The sequence below is a fragment of the Balaenoptera borealis genome (genome assembly GCF_965194805.1).
Source record: "Balaenoptera borealis genome assembly, chromosome: 1".
In the NCBI taxonomy this organism is placed as follows: domain Eukaryota; kingdom Metazoa; phylum Chordata; class Mammalia; order Artiodactyla; family Balaenopteridae; genus Balaenoptera; species Balaenoptera borealis.
In genome coordinates this window covers 185677428-185699327 of record NC_138860.1, presented here as the reverse complement: position 1 = coordinate 185699327, position 21900 = coordinate 185677428, and the positions used below count along the sequence as shown (strand labels likewise).

Sequence of the window (21900 nt, the reverse complement as noted above, 5' to 3'; positions counted from 1 at the left end):
GGTAGGAGTGTAAAGTGTTCTGATGAGGAAGATAAGGAAAGTGTTCCTTGCCTGAACCAAAAGAAGTTAACTCTAAGAATCAGACATAAAAGTCCAGGAGTTCTAATAGCTGTCTTCCAATCTTATGTTCTGGAACATACTCTAATTTTCAAGAATGAATTATAAACATTACCAAAACTTGCCTCACTCTGGGGAATAAAGCAACACAAAAACAAAAGCAAGCAAAATCACTCCCCCCCTCCACTCTCCCATTTGTTATACATAAAAAGGAGAATTTTACAAGAAACTGATCAAAATCAGGAAGTTGCGACTAGAGACCTCAGAGGAGAAATACAAATTTTACCTTAATGTTGCTATGGTTTTGATATACCTCCTCTAAGGACAGACCAACACAGCTTTGCAAACTTAAAAAGAAAACTCATCACATGGCCCCAACTCCTTTAAGAGAAAGTCCACATAAGTCACCTGCATAGAACTTCCCGCTTGAATATGTGTGCAAGCAGGTGAGGATGCAGACAGAGCCCCGTGGGAAGGAAAGAGGGGCTGGGCTCACTGCGGACCCACACTGACCAGGCCTCGATCAATGGCCAGGAAAACCGGGGGTGCACCTTGAGATGCATGACAAGCTCTTGTCCAGCAGTAAGGACAGTCACTGAAAAATGACAACTTTGACTAAATGGACTAAAACAAACCCATGAAAAATGAGTGGGAGCAGACAGAAAGGGTCCCTTTGATAAATTAAGTTCTGGTTTGAGGACCTGAAAGTAAAGGAGATTGTACGCACCTACTTTCGACTGTTCAGAGAGGAGAGATTTCAACTTAACCAGCTGTTCTCATCCTGTTTATTCTTTCCTCCTCCCTGTTTGCATTCTTCTTTCCTATAGAACTTCCTCCCTAAATGCATTTCTCTCTTCTTTCCTTCCGTGTGGTCTCCCGTGTGTGCCTACAAGGCTGCTGGAGAACGCAGCTGCAGGGGCCGAGGCTCTGGAGGTTCTCCTGGTGCTCAGGAGAGTCTACCATCTTGTTTGGGACCTTAACTTTTTCTCCCTCCTCCACGGCTTCTGGCACTCCATCACGGGAGGCAATGGATTATAATAACAACAAAAAGATACCTAAATTTACTGAGAGCTCACTGTAGGTGCCAGGCACCATGCTGATTACTGCTGATACGTGTCATCTTAACCCTACGAGGTGGACATTATTAACACTCCCATTTTACGTATAAAGAAACCGTGGCCCAGCCGGTCATCCTTTCCCTTCGAAATTGTACCATTAAAAGGATCTGAAGTAATAACTAAAGGTACAGCTCTGCAGTGGGAGAGAAGCGTGTCAGCTGTCTACTCTCGGCATCACTGGGCCTGAGCAAATACGTGTAAAATAAGTGACTGAAAGCACGGCACGGGACGTTTCCATGAGCTAACCCTGTATATAATCTGTTGTACGGGAAAAAGGAGCTGTAATGCACCTTCACTTTAGCTTCCTCACCCATACCATGGCTAACACCCTGCTCTGACCCCTAAGCTCCCGCTTCCTATTTTTTATTTCCTTTCAGAAGCCACTGCCGACGCCTCCACGCCTCCCAGCAGGACAGTCAGCATGCGGCCACAGTGGGCTTTTCCGAGGCAGCTTGTTCGAGGCTGCCAGGCTTACAGACAGAGCCCAGGCTGCAAAGTCGGGGATGAATAAGCCTCTGTGGAAACTCAGTAGTTCCCAGCTACTAAGGCCCCAGTCTCCTGCTTGCTTGGGTGACACAAGACTGTCTGTTCAAATACTCCCTTTTTAAACTCAGACGTGGTTTTATGAGACTGAAGGGAGAGACTGTACGTGTGGCTCATGTGCAGAAACCACCTTTGCTCCAGAGGCCCCCGAATGAGGAGCTCTCGTTTTATGGGGCAGCTGGGAGTTTTCTACAGCCCGTTCAATAAACGCTCCCTTGTGTGCCCCGGAGTCTTTCCCTATTAATGCTGGAGGCTTATAAAGGGCAGACTGTTCAAAGCTCAGCCCAACAGCAGAGGAGAGCTTAACAACACAAACCAGAGCTCACTGACGCTAACGAACACGTGTAGAGAGATGGAGGCTTAGGCAGCAACGTGCCCACGACAACAGTGCACAGGATGACAGGTCAACCAGACAGCCTGTCTCCTCTCCACGCTCACCAAGGCCAGAAGGAAAAGACGGCTGCGGCGCAAGAATTTCTAGGCTAGTGGATCCCGTCCCAGTGCTGTCTTGGCATGGGTGTCGGGGCAGATTTGTATCCTACTTCATTGCGCAGTGAGAACATCCAGTTGAGCTCTTGTATAGTTGCGAGTCGACAGAGCAAACAGAAGCTGCCTACCCACAGAATAAAACGCAGAGCCCACAAATAAACCTGGTGTTAGAAATACAATGAAGAGAGACAGACAGGAAAACACAATGAATTAGGATATCAAGAGGGGAAAAGGCAATTATTTCAGACATATTCACTCATTCATTCCCCACCTCCCCTCCCTCACTCCAAGATTTAATTTTTATTAAAGGAAGCTGAGTTGAAGAGCTTGAAACTGGTAAATTCTTGGCAATTGAGGGAAACACTTTTTAGAGATGAGTCGAATTAACAAATAAGAATAAGATATGGCCTCAATGCCTCCTACACCAAACAGATTACACCAGGCATCTTTTCTCCAACATCCAAAACTCTCTTTCCAGGCGTAGGGAAAGTGTGTAAGCTGAGTAAGGGACTCAGACGTGAAGGAGCTTCTTATTGCCTTGGTGGGTTCCTTGTCCAAGAGTGATGGCTGAGAAGCTAGTGCTGGGAGTGGGGACTGTTTACTTCCCCATGACTCGCCCCTTCAATCTTTTCCTCAGTGCTTTTCACAGGCAAGTGGTGACCAGTCTCACTGAGGATGAGACTGAAGAAACGGCAGGTCATTAACTGCTCCACATCCTAACTAACGCTGACCCATTAGCAAACCAATAGGAGGGTCTCTGGCTTGGCATCCAAATGCCACTCCTACCACCTGAAGGGAAACCCGAGGAACTGTGTTGTTTCCTAAGTCATTGCTCCATGGGCTTCTGGACAGATGTCAAATCCCATGTCATCTGGCCTGGTAATTCCTCCTGGTACGGCTCACTTGGTTATCGACCTCATCTCTTAGCCTTGGTGCCTTGATGACCTTCGGCTACTAAGAGCAGAGTGATGCAGGATCACTCAACACGCGCTGGAGCCCATTGGAAAGCCGGTCACACGAGGAGCATCTGCAGTCACATCTGGGGGACTACTCAGGCTTTCCTAGTGCTCCCATCAGGAATTTATGAGAACGTCATGCACTTGCCTCCCAAATGGCTCTGGGCCTTCTCTCTCCTATTTCTAGTGCAGACTGTAGTCTACATTTTATTTGGTTCTCTGTCAAGTAAGAATTCTCTGAATTCCCTCAGTGCTGGGCTGGTGACACATGCAACACAGCTGACAGCGGACCTGGGCGGGTCTGGCTGAGGAGCTCCTGAACAGCCAAGTCGAGGCCCAAATGGACCCTGCTTTGGGTCCTCACCACTGTATCAAGCAGTCTTTTTTTTTTTTTTTATGAATTTTTTCTGATACTTTATCTTTTTTTTTTAAATTAATGCACTTTAAAAAAATTAATTAATTAATTAATTTTTGGCTGCGTTGGGTCTTCATTACTGCGCGCGGGCTTTCTATAGTTGCGGTGAGCAGGGGCTACTCTTCGTTGCGGTGCGTGGGCTTCACATTGCGGTGGTTTCTCTTGTTACTGAGCGTGGGCTCTAGGCGTGTGGGCTTCAGTAGTTGTGGCACGCGGGCTCAGCAGTTGTGGCGCACGGGCTGAGTTGTTCCGCGGCATGCGGGATCTTCCCGGATCAGGGCTCGAACCCGTGTCTCCTGCATTGGCAGGCGGACTCTTAATCACTGTGCCACCAGGGAAGCCCCCCAAGCAGTCTTTCTTATTTCTCTTATAGAGCGGTCGCTGCTTCTGTCCATCCCTGTCACTTCTTCCAGCAGCAAGACTTAGCTCTGTGTCCAACGGATGATTAAAAACAAAACATCTTGATTCCTGTACAGAGCCAGGAAGATCCAGCATTGGTGGGGCCCTGATGTCTTTTTTTTTTTTTAATTTTATTTATTATTATTATTATTATTTTTGGGGGCTGCATTGGGTCTTCATTGCTGCACGTGGGCTCTTCTCTAGTTGCAGCGAGCAGGGGCTCCTCCTGCTGCGGAGCATGGGCTCCAGGAGCACGGGCTTCAGCAGTTGCGGCACACGGGCTTAGTTGCTCCGCGGCACGTGGGATCTTCCTGGACCAGGGCCCGAACCCGTGTCCCCTGCATCGGCAGGCGGACTCTTAACCACTGCGCCACCAGGGAAGTCCCCTGATGTCTTTTCATCAGGCAGTTCCCCTGGGACTCTGGGGAGCTCAAGGGTGTGACAGTCTCTTTTCGAGCAGGACAGCAGTGAAGACAGAAGGCAACGTGAGAACATCCAAAATGTGCAGCGGAGAAAGGTGGTGAGGGGCAATTCAAATGCAGGTGGGTAGGGAGAGCGAAGGGGACTGGCAGGCCTTAGGGTCCCCCCCCTTAAAGCCACAGTCAGGGCATGAAGATAGCACCCCAGGGTCTGGCAGGTCAAACTTTCCTTTCTTGCTTCAGAAACTTAGGAAGAGTAAATTTACTCCTTTTCTACATATTAAGAAAAGGAGGCTGGCCTCATTAGACAGTTTCAAAGCTGGGACATTTGGTGTCCTTGGCACCCTCACGGACCTAAGGCACCAAGACAAAAAAAATTTGGTGCAAGGGAGGTGGGTGGACTGCCTTGGACAATCAAATGGGTTCCTGACGTCTCAGACCACAGTGGCTTAAGGATAATAAGCTCTTACTTTGTCTTCACCCTTTCCTTTGTCTGCTCACAGTGTAAATGACACGTCTGTCATGATATCTAGAAGACTTGCCAGATCTGTATGTGAGAAAGTGGGGCCTTAAGAATAAAAAAGATAGAATGCTAACAACTGTGTAGATTAGGGAAAGGAGAAACAAAAACTATCTTTTCGAGACTGGTAGGGGGAAGTATATCTTTTTTTTTTTTAATTAAGAAAAATTGGGGGGAGGGCAGTTCACCACGATATGAGAATGTTACTTTTGCCCATGCATATTCTGTATAAATACATATTTTATACACAGTGCTGGCTAGAGTGATCATACAGTTTTGGATTCTGCTCTTTCACATATCACAGGGATTTCCTACTTTATCCAGAGTCTTCATAATTATTTTTAACAGCTGCATAAGAATGTCACCCTGCTGCTGGATCGCACATACGAACCCGTCTCGTGGGCGCAGCCTAGTGGCTGGGTGAGAGCAGCACTAGTTAAGCCACCGGGGCGCCAGGAGCGCGGCAGGAGCCCACACTCTCTGCTCACAGGTGATCTGTCCTGTAGACGTCTGCAGGGTCGGCCCTGGGAATCAGAGCGGCCTCCCTGAGGATGAGCACAGAGCTCAGCAACAAGCAGGGCAGGCGGTCCCAGTTCACCCATCACCTCCAGGCCCCTCCTGGCTGGATGCGGGGCCCGGCTTCCCCAGCACAGCCAGCGTCGGGCACCGAGAGGTCGCAGAGACCCGGAGTGTCAAAGCACACAATTTGTGCTGGCCGGGTTTCCAATCCAGGGGCCTGTCAGAGGCGTGCTGTAAAAATGATGAATGGCTGTCACACTTCCAAGGCTGTGGCTGATTTAGGGAGCCACTGGCAGGCGCATCACTCCCAGCATGTCAGCCAGTTAATTACTGCCAACTTTATCTTTCTTGTCAACACTTCTTGACAAATTGGCCATTATCTTTTTATTCTATGACAATGAGCACTGCTCCTTTTCTGGTGATGCCTGGAGGTTTTTCTCCTCCTTTCCGCTTCTTCATATCCAGAGTGAAATGAAGAGCTCTAAGAGAGATGATCAGGAAGAAGAAGCTGTCAGGAAACAACAAAGCGGGGAGGGCTGACAGACTGAAGCCCAAAGCTTATTTTCAACTACCTTGACTCAAAATAGAGTTGAAATTTTGGGTAAAATCCTGATTTCTTGGCTTCTGCGTGTCCAAGAGCTCTGACTTAGTCTATTATGTGGATGAAGTTGGGAAACAAAAATTAAATGACCTGGCATCCAGTGACTTGGCAGCTTTGAACTCTCCACACTTATAATTGTGTGAGCAGATGTGCGCTGGCCTTGTACTCCAGTACGGAGTTAGGCCACATTGTAGAAATACTGATGACCATTCTGGGATCTGGAAAAGGAAAAAAATATGCCTACCTTTTTAGTAAGGAAAAGCTGACAGACGAGGACCATAACATACTGTAACTGAAGCACCAAGATTCACAGCCAATGAGATGTCCAAAAGAATCTGGAGAGATCAATGGTGTCACCACGGATACATTTCATTGTCATTGGGACAGACTGTGTCAGAGGCGGCCATGGGGCACCTACCGTATTTCATCAATTCTAAGAGGTACACTTTAACAGCTCTGAAACCATGATACAGCTTATAATTCAAGGTTTCAGAGTGCTGTGAGCCAGTTTAATTGCCAGCAGTTTGTTCCCCCCCGCAGTGGTACATGAAAATCAGAAGCAGCTTTGCTAACTCACCGTAAGAGTGGTCTCACTAAATCTCCCGCCATTCCTGAGGGTGAGCTAGATGCAGTGGAGGAGCAGAGGTTAACTACTGGCTGACAGCAAGCGGCACCCTTTAGAATGGTCTTGGGTTACAATGAAAGACCCTCTGTCCTTTTGGTCAGCTTTAGGAGAAACCCCAGGACTCTTCCCTTTGTACAACTCCTCACTCATGGTCAGCTTTCTGCACTGAAAAGCAGCTTTCCTTGGAGTTTGTAAGATGCTCTATAGAGGCAAGCTGTTGTAAAGTGAACCTGTAAGAAGTCTTTAGAGCAGCCAGAAATAAATTTAAGCTCTACTGATGACTGGTGAGGGACCTGGCCTCTTGGGTAATGGCTGGATGTAAGAGGGCATTAAAGAAAAAGATGGGGCTAAAAAGAAAGATATAATCTGTGCTTGTGCTCGGGCTACACAGGGGTTTCCTCCATCTGCCCACTCTTTGCTGCTTGGAGCTTTTCTACAGGGGTACGGATTCCTCGAGGCACACTGGCACTTTTGAAGGCAGCATGAGTCCAGACGTTTGGAATGTGTTTTTACTGAGAAGTGCGAAGCTTTGAGCAAATCCTTCCCCTCTGGACAGAGCGTTTTCTCTTCCAGCAGAGGTGCGGGAAAAGAACAAGACTGTGTACCTTTTCTGGAAGCCTGGAAACAACTGTAAAAGCTGGGCTCATACTTCCAAGCAACACAACAGAGACATCTTGGGAACGTGTGTTTAGAATTCAGACACAGAGTGGGTTTGTTCGTCCATCTAGCCCCTTGCCTGGCGGCTGTAAAGCCCAGTCACCCTCGCTGTTAATTGGTTGCTCAGGCACAAACTGGTTCAATTTCTTTAACATTCTCCAAGAGTTACAGGCCATTTCCCATTAGTGCTGCCTAAGTCAGGGAGGCTAAGACCCAGGCTGAAGGGAAGCTCCTCAGTCCCAGGGCAACTGCACATGGACTTGAAATCTTGTCCTGCACCCTGGCAGGAATCCGTCTTTGGATAAGAGTGATTTTTTGCAATTGCAATGTAATGGGTGTTTGATTTCCCTTTGGAGACAGACAAGATTTGTTGGGTTCCTGGATTAATTACAGGGAATACAGCTGCCCAGAGATATGACATGTTACTTTCTGTGTTCTGTCTTCAACATGAGCTGCTGCATGTGGGCCCTCAGGCCGTGATGAGGGTTAACCAACAGGTCGATGCAGGGTCAAGTTATCGGATATGCCATTCATACAGGCCTCCAGAATCAACGGCGGGGGTGGGGGGCTGGGGGGGTACAAAACCCTACCACAATGCTCTATGGCCCTCTCACTCATCTTCATATGTAAAGAAACAGGGGTGAAATGCAAATCGATGGTTTCCAGGGATACAAAGTGATCATACAATCAGGATGCTACCTCAAGTTACTGGTTAAAAAAAAGAAGACTGAACCAAATGATCTCAACTCTTCCAGTTCTCACTGTCTTTGATTCTGTGACTAAAATCTATGGAAGAAAATGTTAAAGCAGGAGAGAAGGCAATCCCCTGCAATGAAGAACTCACCATGATAAAAATACTGGCAATGACCATGGAGAGAGACTCTAAGTCTCCATGTCAGATGTTTATTTAGGAGAAAAGAACCTCCTGCTGGGAATGCATTCTTTCATTTGACAAGTCCCAATGCAGTATCTCTTCTGTCTCAGGCTTTGTGCTAAGTGCTGGTTGCTAGAGCTACTATGGTAGATAAGACAGGTATGGTCTTTGCTTTCACAGAGCTTATAGGTCAGTGAAGTAGATATACAAAACACAAATGGTAATAAGTGCTGTGGAGGTAAACACCATGAAGAAAACAGAGCACAGAGATGGAGAATGGCACAGGGGACTTATTTTAGTTTCAGGTGGGCAGGGAGGTTTTTCTGATGAAATGATAATCGATTACCTAAATATCAATACTACTTAATATTTGCTAGATATAGACTATGTGTCAGACACAATTCAAAGTGTCTTACAGCTCATACAACTCAATAACAAAAAAACAAACAACCCAATCGAAAAATGGGCAGAAGACCTAAATAGACATTTCCCCAAAGAAGACATACAGATGGCCAATAGGCACATGAGAAGATGCTCATCATTGCTAATTATTAGAGAAATGCAAATCAAAACTGCAATGAGGTACCACCTCACACTGGTCAGAATGACCATCACTAAAAAGTCTACAAGTAAGGGACTTCCCCGGTGGCACAGTGGTTAAGAATCCGCCTGCCAATGCAGGGGACACAGGTTCGATCCCTGGTCCGGGAAGATCCCACATGCCGCGGAGCAACTAAGCCCGTGCGCCACAACTACTGAGCCTATGCTCTAGAGTCCACGACCCATAACTACTGAGCCTGCATGCCACAACTACTGAAGCCCATGCACCTAGAGCCCATGCTCCGCAACAAGAGAAGACACCGCAATGAGAAGCCCACGCACTGCAACAAAGAGTAGCCCCTGCTCCACGCAACTAGGGAAAGCCTGCACACAGCAACGAAGACCCAACGCAACCAAAATTAACTTAATTAATTAATTTAAAAAAATACTAAAAAAACCCCCAAAGGACTAGTGTTCAAAAAAAAAAAGTCTACAAATAATAAAAGCTGGAGAGGGTGTGGAGAAAAGGGAACCCTCCTACACTGTTGATGGGAATGTAAACTGATGCAGCCACTATGGAAAACAGTATGGAGGTTCCTCAAAAGACTAAAAATAGAGTTGCCATTTGATCCAGCAATCCCACTCCTGGGCATATATCCAGATGAAACTATAATTTGAAAAGATACACGCACCCCTATGTTCACAGCAGCACTATTTACAATAGCCAAGACATGGAAACAACCTAAATGTCCACTGAGAGATGAATGGATAAAGAAGATGTGGTATATATACATACAATGGAATATTACTCAACCATAAAAAGGAATGAAATAATGTCATTTGCAGCAACATGGATGGACCTAGAGACTATCACACTAATGGAAGTAAGAAAGAGAAATACAAATACCATATGATATTGCTCATATGTGGAATATAAAACACGACACAAATGAACGTATCTACCAAACAGAAACAGACTCACAGACATAGAGAATAGATCTGTGGTTGCTAAGGGGGGGGTGCAGTGGGGGGAGGGAAAGACTGAGAGATTGGGATTAGCAGATGCAAATTATTATTTACAGGATGGATAAACAACAACGTCCTACTGTATAGCACAGGGAACTATATTCAATATCCTGTGATAAACCGTAATGGAAAAGAATGTGAAAAAGAATATATGTATGTGTATAACTGAGTCACTTTGCTGTACAGCAGAAATTAACACAATGTTGTAAATCAACTATACTTCAATAAAATTTTTAAAAAAACAAAGTGTTTTATGTGCATTATCTATTTTTAAATAAGCTTCCTGGCTGAAGTACAACATATATACACAGGAAAGTATACACCTAATTGTACAGCTTGATAAATTATCACAAAGTGAAGATGCCCTTATAACTACCACCCAGACCAGAAAATAGAACACAACACACTGCCAGCATCCCAGAAGCACCCAAGCCTTCTCCCAATCACGGCTTCCCTTCTCATCCCCAGAGGTAACAACTCATAAGAGGTAACAACTATCTCACTTCTGATACAATTGGTTAGTTTCACCAGGTTTTGAACTCTATATAAATACTCAACATTATGTTTATGAGATACGTCCATGTCGTTGCATGCCACAGTAGTTTTGTCTTTTTACTGCTGAATAGTATGTCACTGTATGAACATACCACAATTTATCTGTCTTACTGTCGATGGGGGTTTATGCTGTTTTCAGTTTGGGGCTATGATAAGTCACGTTACTACATTCCTTTTTTTTTTGGCCGCACCACGCGGCATGTGGGATCTTAGTTCCCTAACCAGGGATCGAACCCACACCCCCTGCATTGGAAGGGCGGAGTCAACCACTGGACCACCAGGGAAGTCCAGACAAATATTCCTGTATGTGTCTTCGGTGCGTGTGTGCTCGCATTTCTGGTGGGAACAAATCTCGCAGTAGAATTGCTCGCTTACAGGGGCATGTTCCAGTCTCAGAAGATACTGACAAACTGCCAGTTTACATTTCGACCAGAAGGGTATGGAAATCCCAGTTGCTCCACATCTTTGTCAACACTTGGAATTTAGTGTTTTCCATTTCAGCCATTTTGATTGGTGTGTAAGTTGCACCTTCTGGTTTTTTTTTTTTTTTTAATTTTATTTTTATTTATTTATTTTTGGTTGCGTTGGATCTTTGTTGCTATGCGTGGGCTTTCTCTAGTTGCGGGGAGCAGGGGCTACTCTTTGTTGTGGTGTGGCAGGTTTCTCACTGCGGTGGCTTCTCTTGTTGCAGAGCACGGGCTCTAGGCACGCGGGCTTCAGTAGTTGTGGCTCGCGGGCTCAGTAGTTGTGGCGTATGGGCTTAGCTGCTCCGCAGCATGTGGGATCTTCCCAGACCAGGGCTCGAACCCGTGTCCCTTGCACTGGCAGGCGGATTCTTAACCACTGCGCCACCAGGGAAGTCCTGCACCATATAGTTTAAATTTGAGTTTCCATAATGACTAATGAGCCTGAGCAATTTTTCATGTGTTGACTGGCCTTTTGGGCATAATCTTTTGTGAAATAAGTGCCTATTCACATCTCTTGCCAATCTTTTCATTGGCTACCTTTTGTTTGTTTGTTAGGAGTTCTATATATACTCTGGGTACAGTATACACAGAAGTATGTACTGGAGATACCTTCTTGCCTTTTCACTTTCTTCATGGTGTTTTCCAGTGAAAAGAAATGACTCCTTTTACTGCATTTAATGATGCTTTCCTTTATGGTTAGTGTTTTTCAAATCTTGTTTAAGAAATCTTTGCTTATCCCAAGATGCTGAAGATAATCTCCTATGTTATCTTCTAGAAGACCTACTGTTTTCCGATTTAGAATTTAAATCTCCTGGACTTGAGGTTTTGGGTGCGGTATGGGGTAAGGGTCAAGAACCTTTATCCCCCCCATAAGGCTATCTAGCCTACCCAGAGGAACTCACTGTTCTATAGTGGTACCTTGTCATAAATCAAGGGTTCATATATGTGTGGGTCTGTTTCTGGACATTCAAATCTGCTCCATTTATCTATTTGTCTATCCTTGTGCCAATACTACATTGCCTTAATTACTTACTGTAGCTTTAAGATAAATCTTGATTTCTAATAAGGTAATTCCTCCAAATTTATTTTTCTTCTTCAAAAATGCCTTAGCTATTTTTAATCTTTTGCTATATTTAACTTAGTCCTCACAAAAATCCTGTGAAATAGTTATAATTTTTTTTTTTTTTTTTGGCTGTGCTGCACAGCATGTGGGATCCTAGTTCCCCAACCAGGGATCAAACCCGTGCCCCCTGCAGTGGAAGCACGGAGTCCAAACCACTGGACCGCCAGGGAAGTCCAGGAGTAGTTAAAATTTTTATCCCCATTTCACAGATTGGTCAACTCCGAGAAGTTAATTAATTTGCCCAGGGTCATATAACTATCAAGTGATGGGAAGGGATTAGAACCCAGATTTATCTGATTCTAGACCTAATTACTTTAAGTCCCTCAGATACCACCTCAGTTAATCCTCAAGCCAGATGAGCCCTTCAGGGCATTTAATATGAATGCATTACAATTTTAAGAAATTCTAATGTTCTAAGCCACCCACTTCCAGTTAAAAATCTTGTTTGGTAACTACAAAGAGCCACTGTCCTGGTGAGACTCAAAAAAAAAAACAAAGCAAGAAGTAAAAGCTTCCTGGCTTCCTTCCACAGCCCCCTGTCTCCCAAGTAACACTTACAGCCTTGCCGGGATGCACAAGGGCCCTCAGGCCCGACGCACCTCCACTCCTCCAGCTTTAATTCCTGCCACCACTCCTCTTCCTTCTTGCCCCTTAACATCACACTTGACTACTTAGGTTCTATAAGCCCAGGCTTTTCATACAGCGGCACCTTGGCTCAGAATGCCTCTCCCACTTCTGGCTATTTCTTCCTTTAAAAAACAACAAAAAAACAAAAAACCCCACAAAAACAACAACCCTGGATATCACTTCCCTCGGGAGACCTTCCAGAACCTCATCTGGGTTGGGCACTCCCCCTCTGCTGTGTCCCCCACCCCAGCATGTCACATTGCCCTGGAATTCAGCTGTCTGTCTCTCCACCTAGCCTGCGAGGCACCTGAGGCTACAAATTCCTAAGAGGGTTCAGAGACAGACTTTTTTGCTAGGTGCTATAATTAAACAGTAGACGCTAAGAGGAGGCCTGAAAGAAATGGTTTCTAATAAGCCCAGGACACACTCTTTGGGAGAAGTGGCAAACTAGAAGGCTTAGGGAAGAGGTGCAAATACCTTCTGCGATGGACCTGGACTTTGGGCTGAGATGGAAGTAGGACTGAGCGGTAGAAGGGTCAGGGATTAAACGGCCACATGTAGTAAGGCAGCTGTGGCTCATTAGAAGACTTCGGAAGTAAAATATGACCACAGGGCTTCCCTGGTGGTGCAGTGGTTGAGAATCTGCCTGCCAATGCAGGGCACACGGGTTCGAGCCCTGGTCTGGGAAGATCCCACATGCCGCGGAGCAACTAGGCTCGTGAGCCACAACTACTGAGCCTGCGCGTCTGGAGCCTGTGCTCCGCAACAAGAGAGGCTGCGACAGTGAGAGGCCCGCGCACCGCGATGAAGAGTGGCCCCCGCTTGCCGCAACTAGAGGAAGCCCTCGCACAGAAACGAAGACCCAACACAGCCATAAATAAATAAATAAATAAATAAATAAATAGTGTTCCCTTTAAAAAAAAAAAATATGACCACAAACACACAGCTAAACTAACAACAAGGCAGATTCTTCTGAGATGTATTCATTCAACAGAGCCTGGCACTGAGGGCAGCTGTTCCTCCCTCACCAGTTTGGCAGGATGGTGTAAGAGTAGGCAGGGGCGTGAATACACTGGAAAACGAGGAGTCTCTCCAACAGGAACATTTTCAAGAAAATGAGACATGACGCCCCTATTGGGGGAGAAGGAAAGACCAGCTCTAGGCCCTTCTCAGCTCTGGAATTCCCAGGCTGCTCGGACACCTCCAATCCTTGGTGCCAGCCTAAGGCAGCACAGCCCAGACTGTGAAGTAAAAGCTCACTGGCTTTTCCCAAAAGAACATAAGCTTTATTCTCATAAACATCTTTCTCAGGAGCTCCAAGCTGACCCTCTTTCACCACCAGCAAAATGGAGAAAAGGAAAAACTGTAAGGTGTCCAACACAGGTTTTCCATATTTTCTCAATTAATTCCCATTTTTTATGGTCACATTGTTCACCGAAGGGCAGAGAAGGGATTAAAAGCCTCTCAGAGAAGGGAAAACTGCTCTAGTCTTCCGCATTTGTCCTGGTTTTCTCTACTGGCTTAGCTGTACTCAAAACAAGGACTTATTTTTCCTTCTTTCAGAAATTCAGAATCTAGGACACCCTAGGGTTGTAGACGTTTTGGAGGACAGATAATCTTCTGGCGTGGGATATACTCTTAATTAGCTATTTTTCTCAAAATGGGGCGGGGGGGTGTTGAAGATTTGGGCAGCTTAGACAATTTAAGAAAATGTTCAAATAAAAAAAGCTTCTGTCTCCAACTTAAGCCTTATGTTAGAAATAAGTTTCCAGAAAACAAATGTCAGAGAGTAGGCACTCATGCTAAAAGCTAGATGCTTCTGATCCAAACTTAGGAACCCCTTCCTACCTTTCCTGGAAAGGACTGCTACATGGGTTGCAAATATGAATGATCGATTCATTTTCTGCCCAGATATGAAAATCTATTCATAACAAGATTTTTCTGTTTGGGCAGAGGAAATGGTTACTGGAAAGAACAAACAAAAAGCCGGCCAGGAATCCATAAAGCGCCATTGTTCCGTGATGTTCTCTACCAAGGCAGCAGCATCGTGTGTCATGCTACATACAGTCGTGTGCCGCACGGTTTAAGCGCAGGGCTCAGTGTCGGTTAAGCTGGCTAGGAGGTCATCTTGAAGATCCTCATGGAGTTCAGTAGACCCCGCTAAACGACCCCGTTGGATGCTGGCGGTCGGGGCCAGGTTCGCCTTAGTGAAGTGAGCTCCACGAGCTAAGGCTGCAGTGCCCGGCGGGACTAGACACGTGCAAAGAGAGAGCAGGGACTGGCTGACGGTGCCAATTCTGGAAAGACCCCTTTGAGCAGAATGACAAGCTGCTATAGGACTCCAGCGACGTCCTCGCTCCTAAGCAGGCAAAGGAGATGAGGAGGTGAGCAAACAAACCCTGATCCACCTGATCCACTCCTGCTTTTTGATTTACAGGAAAAAAAAAAAGTGTTTGGTAACTCCAGCTGCCTGAACAGAAATGACTTCCTGAGAAACAGAAGCCCTGACTGGAAAAAGGCTCTGGAGGTCACGGCGGGAAGGGCTGCCCGGCCTCAGGCTTGTGTGTGAAGGGTCCATACGGAATAGCAACAGTATAAGCACTGCACCCGGAAACAGCGAGAGTATGTTCCGAAGACAGTTACCGTGCATGGACAGAGGGAACTCTGTTTACCTTCTTAGTGAAAAGCTCATTTTAAGGATTTAAGATTTGCTGAAAACCCAGCTTTTTTCCCCATTTGTTTTCAAAGGAGGAATCTCCTTTAAATACAGTACGTGAAAAATTACAATATCCCTATTGTCAGGGATATATATATCATATATAGAGAATAAATCTGCAAACCATATTCCATAGGACAAGGGAAATGAGACTCTAGACATGGATTATTAGGCAATGGGGATGCTTTTCTCTACGTTTTAACACACTTTCCAGGTTTAGAACCATGGGCCGTGGCCGTGCCTGTTCTCTGTTCTGCCTGAACACTGATGGGTGTGCAGGTGCCCATCCCGGGACCAAGTCCTGCGTTTTCACCCCTGCTGCCATCGCTGCCACTTCCATGCCAAATGTCAAGTATGAGAGGCGAACACTGGCCCATTCTTTATTGAAGGAGAAAGTACGTAAAAAGAAAGACAATTGGGTAAATCCTGTGGGTACAAGCTACAAAGTCTTTTTTTGCTTCTTAAGAGATTTCCTCTATCCTTCTATTTCTAAAGCTTTTCTAACTTGGAAATTTTCAAATGTGAGATAGCGTTAGATCCAGGCCAAAAGAGGGTTTTGTAAAACACTGAATGATGATCAGAGAAGGGAATAACGAGCCTTGTTAAAAGCACATTCAGAAGGATGCCAAAATAGACTAGAGCCTCGTATAAACAGCGTGGATTGCATTAACAGGTCTCCCTGTGAGTGGAGAGTCTTATTCCCAACTCTCTTTGCCTACCCTATGCTCACCCCATGATTATATAACCTTTAGAATGGAATCTGGAAATTCTTCTGACCCTGCCCTGTTTGCTGATAGAGCAGAGCCAGTGGCTGGCAGGGGTACAATCTAATAGGCAAAACTGGAAACATACGAATTCAGTCCTCTTGTCTTAGCCCAGAGACTGTGCAGGCAAGGAAAGAAAGACTGCCCCTGTCTCTCTCCTCCCCTCCTCTGGCCTAAGTTTACGCTGACTTCACCCAACAGGCACCTGACCCTCCCAGATGAGCTGGGAGGGGCTAAAGCGCTATGCACGGCCATGGTAGGGGTGGAGGTGCAGGCAGCAAACAATATTTAAGATGCTGAGTTTGTCGAGCATTCAGTCTTGGGAAGGAAAGCTATAGGATACCCAATTAAGCTGCACTTTCAGAAACTCAAGTTTTGAGAAAGGCTAAGAAAGAGCAAGGAGAGAGGAACAACAAAGTGGTAAGTCCACCAAGAGCAAAAGGGCTAGGTTCTAATTTGCCGCAGCTTTGCATACCTCAGCTGGGCACAGCCAGATTTCCCCAGAGGAAGAGCCTTCCTCAACCAGGCCCACGAAAGATGCTGAAAGAGACTCTCTCGGCCGTGGCCTGGCTCTGCATTTTCACTGTGGCCTTTGTCAGCCACCCAGTGTGGCCACAGAAGCCCCCTAAGCGCAAGACACCTGCAGAGCTCACCGTGGCCGGCTGCTGTGAGGAGGCGAAGGAGCTCAAGGCCCAAATTGCCAACCTAAGCAGCCTGCTGAGCGACCTGAGCAGGAAGCAGGAAAGGGACTGGGTCAGCGTGGTCATGCAGGTGATGGAGCTGGAGAGCAATTCCAAGCGCATGGAGTCGCGGCTCACAGAGGCCGAGAGCAAGTACTCCGAGATGAACAATCAGATCGGCATCATGCAGCTGCAGGCAGCGCAGACTGTCACCCAGACCTTGGCAGGTAAGGAGGACGTGTCCTCACGCTACTCACCACCTTCCCCCTCACATAGTCGAGCGCCTCCCGTCTGCAGCATTGCTCCTAGGTGACGTGGTCGTCAGAACGATCCCTGGGGGTTCTTATGGAACTTACTTTCTTGGGTACGTGCCACCAGCTCTATTTTCTCTTTAGCAAAGGCTTACGAAGTATTTCTTTTGATTTCTAAGGTTCTGTACGTTTACCCAGCTTTTTTTTTATCCCTGCAATGTTTCGGCCTATTGAAGGTATGAATTACCATCTTGGAACACAGAGAGATCATGCGGTTTGCTCAAAGTCACAAAGCAAATCTTAGAAACTGGGTTCAAGTTTTCCTGATTAGTCCACTTCCTTACCCAGAGCTGACCGGCTGTACTCTCAGTCCCAAGGAAGCAGGAATGAACACCAAAATCATAACGTCTCTAGAAGCAAAGTTTTGCCAAAAACAGTTCTCTCGGGTCCCTGGGATTTAGTGGAATGGGCATTAATGGACTTCGGTGTCCTGTCTGCCAACCAAATTCTCACTGGCTCAGAATTAAGTGCACAGACACCTCCCAGAGCCATCTGAAGGATTCCTTCATGTTCAAAAAGGACTGGCTCCTCAAGGTTCCTCAATTCTGGTATTTCTATTTTTTCCCAAAATTGCAAATAATATTCTCCCCAGTTATACAGGAAAATGCAATGTTGAAATTTACATTTTTAGTAGGCCGAAAATAAGATACGTTGACTGTTTTCTTTTCCAAAACAATATTCAGTTTCTACTTAGCTAGGCTTAGACAGGCCAAGGTGAATTTATTGTTCAGACAGAAATTTGGTTTGCTGAAATTATCAGGAAATTATTAGTTACAAGGAGCATAGTCTATAGATATGTCATTTCTTGCTGATATAAAAACTTAAAAGAAAATCTTTTTGGTCATATTATAAACCAAGCCAAGAATAAAGAGCAGAGTAAGTCTTACTGGTTATCCTCAACTCAAATGAAGAAAAAGTTTTAACATGAAATTAAGCTTAAAAATTTTGTGTGGGATGAACTGGGAGATTAGGTTTGACATAAATACACTACCACGTATAAAATGGATAGCTAGTGGGAACCTGCTGTATAGCACAGGGAGCTCAGCTCGGTGCTCTGTGATGACCTAGATGGGTGGGATAGGGGATGGGGGGAGTGAGGTCCACGAGGGAGGGGATATATGTATATATATAGCTGATTCACTTCACTGTAGAGCAGAAACTAACACAACATTGTAAAGCAATTATACTCCAATAAAAAAATTTTTGTGTGTGTAAATCACTTTCTAAGCATGTACTTCCTGACTCTCAGTTTGGGACTAGAAAGGTCTTCTCAGGCCATTTTCCAGACAAGTGAGTCCTGATTTGGTCTGTGTGATGAAACCAGACACACAGGAGACCAGGCGAGACAGAGGAATCTGACCAATGTCACGTCCTGCTCCTCCAAACGGGATTTTCTCATCTCCCAGCAAGGAGTTTCTTGGGAGTCAAATGCAGCTGTCTTGCCGGGCCTCTTACTCTTCCTGCCCAGGCCATCATTCCTTACTTTTCTTTTCTGCTACCAGGTACGGGGTCACCTTTATACTTTGTAAGTAGCTAGCCCCTTGGAGAAAGCAGTAAGTTGATGCTTTCATCAGTAAGAGGAAGTGATGACCTCTGATAGGGAAGACAAGGGTCTCCCATTTCCCCTCCCCAAAGTGCTCTGCCTTGAACAATTCCCACAGCGGGAAACTGCCTTCTTCTTGAAGGTCCAGTGCAGCGGTCATCAAGAAAAGAATCCCAAGATACAGTGGGCAGGAGGCATCTCCTAGATAGGCGAGAGTTCCTGCTCTCTGAATCCTATCTGGAAAGGCTGTCCCTTCCACAATGCTCTTTGATATTTAGAACAACAAGGAGACAAAATCTTTCATAAAGCACTAGCCCCCAGGGCAGCTGAGGAAACATTAAAATCAACCTCAGAGTGAAAGCCCGCTTGCCCAAAGCTCTCATTTCCTTGTTTTAATAATGGTGTCAGGGGAAGGCCTCCAAGGGTTCCTTAGGGTGTTTGCATTTTCATTTGTCTAGCAGTGTTGGATTAAGGAGGGAAAGATAAAATTATAAATCTCTGCTAATAAGGGACCTAGTAGGCAGTAGCCATTACCTCTGAAAAGCAAGAAAAACAAACCGAGAAACAATAAAACCAGACCCTATGAGATCTTCATGACTTATTTAGGAATAGAGGCTGGCTGTCCCAGAAGCTGCATCTATTAAACAGGAGGATCTGTGAGTGGCCCTCACACACTGTAACGTTTCCAGAATTCATGCCCTAGAACTACAGGAGGATCATTTATTTCAGCACAGACCTGAAGTCACCTGTTTGTACCGTTGTGCTATCCAGGTGAAGGGTTTCCCTAGCCCTCAGCCCTACCACCAGTGAGGCCAAAACACACCCGTTCCTGGCCTCCTGATGCCCACCTCTCCCAAGTCCAGACACTGCCCAGCAATGAACACTCCCGTGAATTTTGTGGTAGAAATGAGGTCTCCCTTCCTAGACTTTCAAGTTAGATGCAGCAGGGATGCCGGCTAGCCACAGAGCCCCTGGGTTTGGATGTTCACCCTGTGGTTTCCTCCTTTTGTAGATGCCATCTATGACTGCTCATCTCTCTACCAGAAGAACTACCGCATCTCTGGAGTGTACAAGCTTCCTCCCGATGACTTCCTGGGCAGCCCTGAGCTGGAGGTGAGGTCGTCACAGCCCATGTACTACCATCTATCCTCCACCCCCTCAAAGGCGGGGGACAACAGGGCCAGTCACACACAGTCTAAAGAGAGGGAAACTCAAGACAGAGAAGCAAACACACAATACCAGAGAGCTATCTAAACACTCAATTCATGGGGGAAAAAAAATCCAGGCGTCTGCTTTGCTCCTTCAAATCATTAGCAACCAAACACTAAACCTTCTAACATAGTTGGATAATGCTATAACCACCACCTAACTAGCTGCGATCCCTTGCCGCATCCTACGGCGGTGACTCTTTGGGGAGGAGAAAAGAGAACATATAGGGAGTGTGTCAGAAGGACCTGGACTTTTTCCCTTCAGACTCTCCGTGCACTTGCTCTTATCCTCAATTGTGATCTCAGCAAACCACCAGCCTGCCCAGCTTGCCAACCCGGGGGCAGAATCGTTGCCTAGTGAGCCAGCATGGCTGTGGAAGGGCACACGTCCCCTGGCTCTGCGGGGTGGGAGAAGGGTGGGAAGCCACGCTCAGGCTCGCGCTGCCTGCCTGGGCACGTCCTGACCGGGGAGGGCACCCCCTCTGCTCCAGGTGTTCTGTGACATGGAGACTTCAGGTGGTGGCTGGACCACCATTCAGAGGAGAAAGAGCGGCCTCGTCTCCTTCTTCCGGGACTGGAAGCAGTACCAGCAGGGCTTCGGCAGCATCCACGGGGACTTCTGGCTGGGCAACGACCACATCCACCGGCTCTCCAGGCGGCCAACCCGGCTACGCGTGGAGATGGAGGTAAGCACGAGACCAGGCCCGCCACGCCCCGCTGCGCACAGCTCCTGGGCGTCATTCCTACTCCTGTTCACCATCGGCTGGGGTACTTGTTATGATGGTTTTCCTGCAGGTTGCAGTACAGTTGAGGAATAATAGGGTTTTTTTTCCTATTTTTCACAAAAACGAGGCTGCAGGTACAAGGGAGAGGCCAGACTCAGGCCAGAGCAGAGGAATCCAACAGTCAGCCGGGCTGAAACACTGTGGTCCCTGCCCTGGCCTGGGGCATGAGGTCCTCTACATGCAAACCTTACTGGTATCGGTTGGTGACCCTCATCAAAGGCCCTGAAGCGTCACTATGTTCTCAAGTTACTCTTATGACATCTCAGAGTGGGATACAGCAAAACACACACACGTGTACGCCTTACAGACAGGGATGTAAAGGGGAAGAGAACGAGAGACTAACCAGGGCCATATGGTGACCCAGGAGAGAAGTCTGATCTAGGACCCTTGTTTTCTGATTCCCAGGTTAGTGTGTTAAACTAGAGGTAGACAAGTAATAAAGAAGTAAAAAGTAGTAAAAAGGTGTATGGCTGCAGCTGGGGAGAGGGAAGAGGTGCAGGATGGTAGGAAAGGAGGCCCCGCTGCAGTTTTCTAAGGCTCTGCCCCCCGGACAGGACTGGGAGGGCAACATGCGCTACGCTGAGTACAGCCACTTTGCTTTGGGCAATGAACGGAACAGCTACCGCCTCTTCCTGGGGAACTACAGCGGCAACGTGGGGAACGATGCCCTGGTCTATCACAACAACACAGCCTTCAGCACCAAGGACAAGGACAATGACAACTGCTTAGACAAGTGCGCCCAGCTCCGGAAAGGTGAGAGCTGGGGTTGGGAGGTGGGAGTTCAGGTACAAGGCCATAGTCCCACTGGAGGAGAAAGAGTGAATTTGTAACTGCAGTTGGTATTCTGGCTTTGGTACTCCTGTTTGACACTGACCCTAATGGCTTAGGTATAGTTTAAAAAACATCACAAATCCCTGCTGCCTAGTCTATCAGCTATTTCCAAGGACAGACCAGCACTGACCTGTCTCCTGTCCCAGGTGGATATTGGTACAACTGCTGCACAGACTCCAACCTCAACGGCGTTTACTACCGCCTCGGGGAGCACAACAGGCACCTGGACGGCATCACCTGGTACGGCTGGCACGGCTCTAGCTACTCCCTCAAACGAGTGGAGATGAAAATCCGCCCAGAAGACTTCCAGCCATGAAAAGAAGCCTGCTCTGGAGCAGGGCTGGAGAAACGGAGACAGACGGAGGCTGGGAAAAGGCAGAGGAGGAGAGGAAGGGAGTATAGAAAGGGCAGGGACAGAAAATGGCCTATCATCTTCAGTGAGAGAGTAAGTCTCTTAGGAGAACAAAAAAAACTATGTACTGAGGACGTTACAGTAAACGGGAGGAAGTATTTAAACACAATGGGTCCAGAC

At 46.6% G+C, this 21900-nt stretch overlaps 2 protein-coding genes across 6 annotated transcripts in view; one reads left to right on the top strand and one right to left on the bottom strand.

Annotated features, from left to right (window-relative positions):
* Nucleotides 1-21900, bottom strand: part of MTOR (mechanistic target of rapamycin kinase) — a 125498-nt gene that overhangs the window by 48608 nt on the left and 54990 nt on the right. The window lies entirely within an intron of this gene.
* ANGPTL7 (angiopoietin like 7) lies at nt 14896-21897 on the top strand. Its single transcript, XM_082382140.1, has 5 exons — nt 14896-16917; nt 19557-19657; nt 20244-20438; nt 21092-21290; nt 21515-21897. The coding sequence occupies exons 1-5, from the start codon at nt 16548-16550 to the stop codon at nt 21682-21684; spliced, it is 1035 nt and encodes a 344-aa protein (XP_082238266.1). The 5' UTR covers nt 14896-16547; the 3' UTR covers nt 21685-21897.